The sequence below is a fragment of the Pimephales promelas genome, chromosome 5 (genome assembly GCF_988280905.1).
Source record: "Pimephales promelas chromosome 5, fPimPro1.hap1.1, whole genome shotgun sequence".
Classification (NCBI taxonomy): Eukaryota; Metazoa; Chordata; class Actinopteri; order Cypriniformes; family Leuciscidae; genus Pimephales; species Pimephales promelas.
This window is the reverse complement of record NC_142773.1, coordinates 21,408,177-21,416,931: the sequence shown is the minus strand read 5'-3', so window position 1 is coordinate 21,416,931 and position 8,755 is coordinate 21,408,177. Positions and strand designations below refer to the sequence as shown.

Here is an 8,755-nt window from a genome sequence, read left to right as displayed (position 1 = left end):
ATTAGTTTCGTGTGTGTGTGTCTGTGTGTGTGTCATTTCGGTAAAAAATAAAAAAAATCTCACGTATATATTTATGTGGATTTTTAATAAACTCACTCTTCATGGTTTATTTAATGTTTAAAATACATCACACGAGTTTTAACTTAACAAAGTCATTAACTTTTTCTCCACATTATGTATATGATTTATTATGTTTAAAATTCAAAATGACAAACTGACCATCATATTGAAGACTAATTTTATAGCTTGCACTTTATTGTACTGTTTTGTTTAGGATACTTTTTATGAACACTTTTTGCATAATTCGTATGAATTGATGATTGATTGAAAATTACGTACAACAGGCAATTCTGTCATTTTTTCCCTGAAAGTTATGAACATTCTTTCAGGCAAATGCGTTAAAAATTACAATTTCAAACTGCCAACATTTTTAAAAGCTATTTATTACTACAATTTTACTTTTTTGTTTTTGTTTTCTTGTAACTATTACAAAAAAAACCCGTATTGCTTTAAATTAGAAAATTATTTAATCAATAGTTATTCAATATCATAATAAATAATAATTATTATTTGCCATGGCCTGTCTCAACATTATTTTTTAATTCTTCAGCCAGTGAACTTTAAGCATTCGTCTGTTACAGAGAAAGATAAATAAACAATCTATGTTTATTACATTGATCCGTTAAGTTATATCTAACAACTGCAGTTTATTCTCACGCCCATATAAAGACTGCTGAACTCAAAAAACACAACACAACCTTTAGCCTTCTTTGTATTGTGGATAATGTAGTTTTGTTAAAGTCACTTTTATAATATCTTCGTTGTATCTGTCTATGGTCGTATATCGTATGCTACGTCCCAGCCATTAGTAAATAAATAAGGCACTTAATAAATAAAAGACAACTCAATCATGGTTAAATAATATTAGAATGCCTTTTACTTATTATTTTTTAAAACAATGTCGTTGCAAAATCTTGACCTGTGACGGTTGTGAACAACAACTCCCAGCATGCTTTGTGCTCCCCACAGGGTCACACTGTGTTACAGATCCGCTTCCGTGTTGTGTTTGTTACTGGAAAACAGAAACTGCGTGAGGTGACATAATTTTCTATTGCCCGTCACTTATTAGACAGCGATGCTTTTGTAAACCGCTGCGTCAGAAGAGATATCAGATTGGACTATGTCGTTGATTCCGGGCACAAAGCAGAAGGACAGGCGCATTTTATGCGGGATGTGCCCGGACCCGCAGTGCCAGGCGAAGCTCTTCTTCCCCGCACACACCTCCATGAGCATCGAGTGCACCGAGTGCGGCCAGAGACACGAGCAGAAGAATCTCGCGAATGTGGAGGAAGTGACTGACCCAGATGTAGTGCTTCATAATTTGCTGAGAAATGCTTTGCTGGGTGTGCCAGGCCCTCCCAAAAAGGGCTCAGAGCTGGTGAAAGTGATGGGACTGTCCAACTATCACTGCAAGCTGCTGTCACCCATCCTCACCCGCTATGGCATGGACAAACAGACTGGCACTGCCAAACTCTTGAAGGAAATGAACCAGGGAGACATCTTTGACTGCTCACTTCTTGGGGACCGTGCATTTCTCATCGAGCAAGAGCATGTTCCCACTGTTGGCTATGGACGGGATCGGTCAGGGAGCCTGATCTACCTGCATGACACTTTGGAGGAGATCAAGAAAGCAAACTTCAATAGAGAGTGTCTTATTCCCGTGCATGTGGATGGAGACGGACACTGTCTGGTCCACGCCGTGTCCAGGGCGTTAGTTGGACGTGAGCTGTTCTGGCATGCCCTTCGAGAGAACCTAAAACTTAATTTCAAACAGTACATTGACCGCTACAAAGCTCTTTTCCAGGACTTTATAGATGCAGCGGAATGGGAAGACATCATTAACGAGTGTGACCCGTTGTTTATCCCTCCAGAAGGCGTTCCTTTGGGGCTGCGAAACATCCACATATTCGGCCTGGCGAATGTACTGCACAGACCCATAATCCTATTGGACTCACTGAGCGGCATGCGCAGCTCGGGCGATTACTCCGCCACCTTCTTGCCAGGCTTGGTTCCAGAGGAGCAATGCAGAGGAAAAGATGGCACTCTGAACAAACCCATCTGCATCGCCTGGAGCAGCTCTGGCAGAAATCACTATCTGCCCCTAGTCGGCATCAAGGGCTTGGCTTTGCCCCGTTTACCTGCTGCTCTGCTCCCGAAAGCTTGGGGTGTTCCTCAAGAGCTGATTCGCAAATACGTGAGCTTGGACTCCAGTGGAAGCTGTGTGATCGGGGGAGACCGGAGCCTGCAGGATAAGTACTTGCTGCGGCTTGTAGGCGCAATGGAGGACGTTTTCATGGACAAGTACGGCATCCATCCCGCTCTTGTCGCCGACGTCCACCAGTACATATACCGACGCACTGGGGTGATCGGCGTGCAGCCGGAGGAGGTGACAGAAGCTGCGAAGAAATCTGTTCAGGAGGGCCGTCTCCACCGCTGCCTTGTCTGCAATGCCCTTTCAGAACTCCACGTGCCAGCGGAGTGGCTCATCCCGGGAGGGAAACTCTACAACTTGGCCAAGTCGACTCACGGAACGCTGAGAGCGGACAAGAACTACAGCTTTCCTTTGAATAGTTTGGTTTGTTCTTATAACCCAGAAAAAGATGTGCTCGTGCCTGACTACAAACTCAGTTCGCTCGCAGCCTGCACCTGGTGTCACGGGACCTCGGTGCGACGCGTTCGTGGCGACGGCTCTGTAGTCTATTTGGATGGAGACCGTACCAACACTCGCTCACAGGGTGGGAAGTGCGGCTGTGGGTTCAAGCACTTCTGGGAGGGGAAGGAGTATGAAAATCTTCCCGAAGCCTTCCCCATCACTCTGGAGTGGGCCGGCCGTGTGGTGCGAGAGACCGTTTACTGGTTCCAGTACGAAACGGATCAGACGCTCAACAGCAATGTTTACGACGTGACAATGCGACTCGTCACGAAGCACTTCCCCGGTGAGTTTGGCAGCGAGATCCTAGTCCAAAAGGTTGTGAACACCATTTTGCATCACACTGCCAAGCGGAGCCAAGACGAATACAATCCAGTTGCCATCGAAGGTGCTCACGCTCAGGACGGGGAACACGGGAGTGAATCGGCCTCACGCCCTCCAACTAAAATCATCCTGACGGGACAGAAGGGCAAAACCCTGCATAAGGAGGAGCTGGTGATGAGCAAAACTGAAAGGGTCTTGCAGCACAGCATCAGCGAGCAGGCAGCCCTCTCCCAGCGCCGCAACACAGACCGCGTGCGCCAGCAGGATCCTCGCCCGTCATCTCCTTCATCTTCATCATCCTCTGCTCCTCCCACGCCCACCAAAGTGCCACCCACCAGCGGAGAGAAGAAGATACGTGTAACAACCAGCGATGGCCGGCAGGCCATGCTCACGCTGCAACCGCACACCACCTACAGTGATCTCCAGAACTCCATCATCCAGGTCTTCAACTTGTCGTCCGGACAGTTGTGCATCCGACATGGCTTCCCGCCGAGAGAGCTGCCCCCACCCCGTCCTGAGGACCAGAACCAGCCGGTGGCACTCCAGCATGGCGACCGCATCTCTGTGGAAGCGCTAAAAGAGAGCTCACCCGATACTCACCTGACCCAGACCCACACTCACGCACCACAAACTCATGCTCACTCCGACACACACCTCAGTCGCACCAGTAGCAGGGAACTTCAGGACAACATTGACCTTGAGATGTCATCACTCTGCCTCCTGGCAGCACTCATGGGTAAGAAACACCCTTCTGTAAGTGATATGCTTTATGAAATTACAGTAAGACTGACTGTCTCATACTAGAATCAGCGTCTACATAAGCATGTTTGTGAATGTGTGCTCTTTTTGTTCCAAACGTGAGACAAACGTATTGCTGTAATGTCATAATTCTTCTTCTGTAATTTGAGATTCTGCCCTCTTTCTTTAGTATTGTTTACTGCTTTCACTCTGTATTATGCCTAAACCTTGTATGTGAGGCCTGAATCTGTTGATTTGATGTCTTGTCTCTTCCTCCCTCTTTCTGTTTCTTTCAGGTGAAGATGTCTGGTCTTATGCTAAGAAACTGCCTCACCTGTTCCATCAAGGAGGAGTCTTCTACAACATTGTGAAGAAAGACATGGGTATTCTGTTATTTTTCCTCTTTCTCTCACACAGTTTCAATTCGGTTTATAAAATTCCAAATTGTGCTTTATTGGCATGAGACAGAATATTTCCTCAAGTATTTGCAAAAGCAATATTGTCAATAGGATGGGATTTGAGAAATGGCTCTTATTAAAGCTGGGTCTATTTTCCTAAATATACAGTATAATGCAGGATAAGCCATGGTCCGTTATGTGAAACTGACCCTCTGTTAACCCAGATTCTTGTTTGTTCTGCCACAGTCTGAGAGATGCATTCTCGCTGAGTTAAAAAATAATACAATTTTGATTAAACATTAATTCCTATATACAGTAATAATGATATACATATGCCTCTATGGTCAGAGAACACTAGTACAAATCTTGTGCATTTTTCTAATTTAATAAAAAAAAAAAAAACATTCATTACAAATTATATTATCAGCATAACAATTTAAGTGAAAGGTTATAAAATACATTTCAGAATAGTATTTGGTGTGTCTCTTTTTTATTTACTTTTATGAATGCAGGACTCGAGCTTCATGAAAGCCACAAGTTTGTGTAAAACCTGATAGCCATGTTTTCCAGCATTATTCGAGAATGATCCAAAGTGCATCTTGTGCTTCATCAGATTCAAGAACATCTAACCATTCACATAATCTTTGTCACAAATTTATTTAATTTGATTAGTGACCTAGAAATAGTGCAGAATCTGAAATATTTCTTGTTTAACTTCAACATTTAAAATGTTTTTGACTATATATATATATTTCAATACTTTTTCTGATTTTTTTTTTTTGGTTGCTGTGTTTTTTTCTATTGTTCCACAAAAATGTATATATGGTGATACATATTGTTATCGTATTTAAGGATATAGTTAGTAAACATTTGTAAAATTAAATTCCCAATTCAATGTCCTAATGTAAAAACGACAGGCAGAAATAAATAGCATTTAAGAAATAAATAGGGTAAAAAAAATACAAAGGAAGAATAAAACAGACAAAAATATTATAGCATGCACATAAATAAATAAGATAATATTACAAAGGTGAATAAATAAAGAAGCTAATTGAGAGATATATACATGTATTTCTCACTTTATAATTTAATTTCTACCTACATTTATTTTTTTATTGTATTTTTTGGGGCAATTAATTGTATGCTTATTTATTTATTGAGCATTTATTTATTTATGTATTTATTTTTAAATATAGTAGAGTTGGTCCTCCATATAAATTGTTTGTAATTGTGCAAATAAATAATAACTTTTTAGTTAGTTTTTTTTGTATGAAACTAATATTCTCAATTTCTCTGTAAAGGTCTGTTGGACGGGAAGCACTGCACACTGCCCCACTTGTCGGGTAAGACGTTTGTGTTCAATTCATCTGAAGAGCGTTTGGAGCTGTGTGTGGACACAGCCGGTCATTTTCCAGTGGGCCCCGACGTGGAGGAGCTCGTCCAGGAGGCCGTTTCCCAAATCCGCTCAGACACAGCCTCTCGTAGCCACGAGGGAAGCCCCGCCCACAGCCTTCGATTGGGCGCCGGTGGTGCGGTGCGCAAGAAAGAGCAGAACGTCACTGCCTTCCAGGGCAAAGGTCACTCCTTGGGTTCCGCCGCTCCTGAACACCCACCAATCAGGCGGCAACACAGCAGCGGTGTGGATCTCAGCAGCAGCGTTCGCGACGAAGGGTTAACGTTGTCAGGGGAGGATTTGGTGCGCGTGGCCCCGGGCATGCTCACTTTACGTGAGGGCCGCGGCATGGGGCTAGAGCCCGCCGTGATCGAGGCCCAGCGGCAGCGCCTGCAGGAGATGGTCTCAAACATACAGGCGTCCATGGACAAACACTTGCGCCAGCATGCAACAGCAAGGCATGATGGGGAGGAAGAAGAGACTCCTGACAAACAGGAGGAGATGGAGAGTCATGGGGCGGAGCCTCCGAGCAACTTTGAGCCCATGGACCAATCCTGATGCTTCATTACCCTTACAGCAGAGTGAGCTTCCTGGCATAACACACTCACACATACACACACACACACACTGTGATCCGACTAACAAATAAGGGTGCAGCGGATTTACTAACGTATGCGTCTTTTTAGTGCAAAACGCATTCCTTATATTCTCAAAGTCTTAAGATGTGAAATTTGAAGTGATTATTTAGGGTAGTGAGTGTTGGCTTTCATCCACTTCAAATATATACATGGTGCGAACACTAATTTATTGCAAAAGATAGTTCAACTAAAAGTGATAATTCTGTTATTCCTTTACTCATCCTCAAACCTGTACAGCTTTCTTCTGTGGAACACAAAAGGTGATATTTTGAACTGGTTTCGTCCATATAATAAACATTTGACCCTATTTGCTTTCTTAGTATGGACAATAAAAAAAAAACACACTTAAAAAAAATGAAATTCGCAGAAGAAAGTATGTCAGAATGGCATGAGGGTGAGTAAATTATGACAGAATTTCAATTTTGGGTGAATTATCCCTTTAAGATCACCCTTTAGCTTTGCTTGTATGCAGATGCATAGTACTTATATAATCAAAGTGCACTTTGACCCTCATTGCTGGATTCACGGCTCTGCAATCAACATAATTATAACCTAATTCTTCACAATCAAATTTGAAACTTTGACTGTCTCACTGAGTCTAAAGCCCTGTGTGCACTTAGTAGTGGCTGGTGGAACAAACCAGGTGTCAGCTCAGTGATGTAGTCATCTATTGCACTTCTCTAAGCCTGTATTACCCACAATGCATTGCTGTCTATCCAAAGAACACTACATGGGTAAAAGCCTGAAAAAGAGTTCTAGCAGCATTTCACATTCACTTAAATGTCTCACTACAAACTTACAGCTCAGAAAGCTCTCACAGCAGGTCAGCATGGAGCATCATAGTTTCTGTTCTGAAATCTCTGATTGGCCTTTGAACTTTTGACAATATTGCTTTTAATGCAGGCCCAGAGTCGTTCAGGCTTATGATTTGGTTTTGTTGTGCCCTTTTTTATGTCCTTTCTTCTTTGAACACTTTTCAATACAAGTCAAGTCCAACAGGTTTACTTAGTATCGGAATGTAATGTAGATTTTGGTTAAGTCCAAAAGAGTTTCAGGATATTCTGATTTCAGTGCTATGGTAATATTGTTAGCTGTGTTAGGCCATAATAAAATGCTTAAGTATAGGGCAATCTGCGTCAAGGATGATAAATGATATCCACATTCTGTTCTAAACAGATTTTACTTGTCACCTTGGCAACTGATTCATATAAACCAAAAGCAAATTACAGTCAAACTGATTACTAGAGCTCTTGATCTTTGTGCTTCGGTCACTGGGTAAAACAGATGGAAAATCCTTGAGATTGTTGTACTCCGTTTATATCTATTGAAACTTTGCTGAGCTGTTGCATTTAACATGATGTTGCCAAAAACAAAACAAAACAAAAACAGGTGATGAAACCTGTACTAACAGCCTTAACGAGTCTTCTACCCTCCCCAGCTCTGATCTGCAGTGTTTGTGTGTGACACTTCTCCCAATGGTGCCGTATGACAGAGGGTCCTGGAGTGTTGGAACGAGGCCTGACTTTGGTCAAAGGCCAAGTGAAGCATGATGACGTTAGAGGCCCTGATAAGCTTTTGCTTTTTAAAAGAATTTTTTTTTTCTTTTTAAGTCGGCAACATTTCTACCAGAGCACTTTTCTGTGTGGGCGTGTTTATTAGCTCTTGAAAATAATTGATATTGTTGGTGTAAAGAAGCAGCACAGCAGCACAAAGAGATGTTTACTGCTTCATGTAACAGACTCAAGTGCAGATTGTTTCTCTGTGACTGCTGCCCTCCTGATATATTGTATTCCAGTGTACAATAGTGGTATATATTGTATTATACTTTCATCTGTACAGATATTGAATCTGTTTTGTTTGTTTTTTTCCTTCTGGATTGTTTCTCCTCTGTTTTTCAATGAAACAGATGGACGTTTCTACGCAGCTGAGGAATCTGCCGTTTGCATGCTTGATTACTTTTCAGCTTAACAACAATAAAGTTATTCCATCTGTATGAAACGATGTGGTCACTGTTTCTGAGTCACTTTCTGAGTCAAATTCTACACACAGCTGTTCAAATAATAATATGAAATGATTATAAATTAAAATAGTTTAAATTGTCATTTATTTATTGCTGTATTTTCAGCATTACTCTTCATCCTTCATAAATCATTCTAGTATAATATGCTGATTTGGTGCTCAAGAAACATTTATTTTTATCAATGCAGAAAAGAGTTTACATTTTTGTGGAAACTGGTGTTTTTTTTTAATTTGAGGATTCTTTTATGAACAGAAAGTTCAAAAGAACTGCATTTATTTGACATTATAAATATATTGTAACCAGTTATGATTATAGTTCACTATAACTATAGTTCGTGACTCTCCTATTCAAACTCGTTCAAAATGAACGAATCTTTTCTCGAGTCAACTTGTTCATTTCGTTCTTTGAATGAACCAAATGACACGAAAAAGTGATTCGTTCATTTTGATGAACGAGTTTGAACCATAGTAGACTGTTCGAACAGGAGAGTCACGAACGCGCGTCACAGAACAGAGCAAATGCGAGCATTTGAGC

The 8,755-nt window shown here is 41.6% G+C and overlaps 1 protein-coding gene across 2 annotated transcripts; it reads left to right on the top strand.

The window, feature by feature from the left end:
- The first annotated feature begins 1,022 nt into the window (after positions 1–1,022).
- On the top strand, positions 1,023–8,199 carry vcpip1 (valosin containing protein (p97)/p47 complex interacting protein 1). Of its 2 annotated transcripts, XM_039654553.2 has the most exons (4): positions 1,023–3,770; positions 4,069–4,155; positions 5,472–6,144; positions 7,640–8,199. In XM_039654553.2, the coding sequence occupies exons 1-3, from the start codon at positions 1,181–1,183 to the stop codon at positions 6,119–6,121; spliced, it is 3,327 nt and encodes a 1,108-aa protein (XP_039510487.1). In that variant the 5' UTR covers positions 1,023–1,180; the 3' UTR covers positions 6,122–6,144; positions 7,640–8,199. The 2 variants fall into 2 exon arrangements, with proteins under 2 accessions (XP_039510487.1, XP_039510486.1); XM_039654552.2 differs by having other exon boundaries at positions 5,472–8,199.
- Positions 8,200–8,755: the final 556 nt, after the last annotated feature.

Bases quoted from the DNA above. Each gene is read 5' to 3' on its own strand.
- vcpip1 (XM_039654553.2), top strand. From the start codon at position 1,181: ATGTCGTTGATTCCGGGCACAAAGCAGAAGGACAGGCGCATTTTATGC. The intron at 3,771-4,068 runs GTAAGAAACACC...TGTTTCTTTCAG, and splicing joins CCTCCTGGCAGCACTCATGG to GTGAAGATGTCTGGTCTTAT. The intron at 4,156-5,471 runs GTATTCTGTTAT...TTCTCTGTAAAG, and splicing joins CATTGTGAAGAAAGACATGG to GTCTGTTGGACGGGAAGCAC.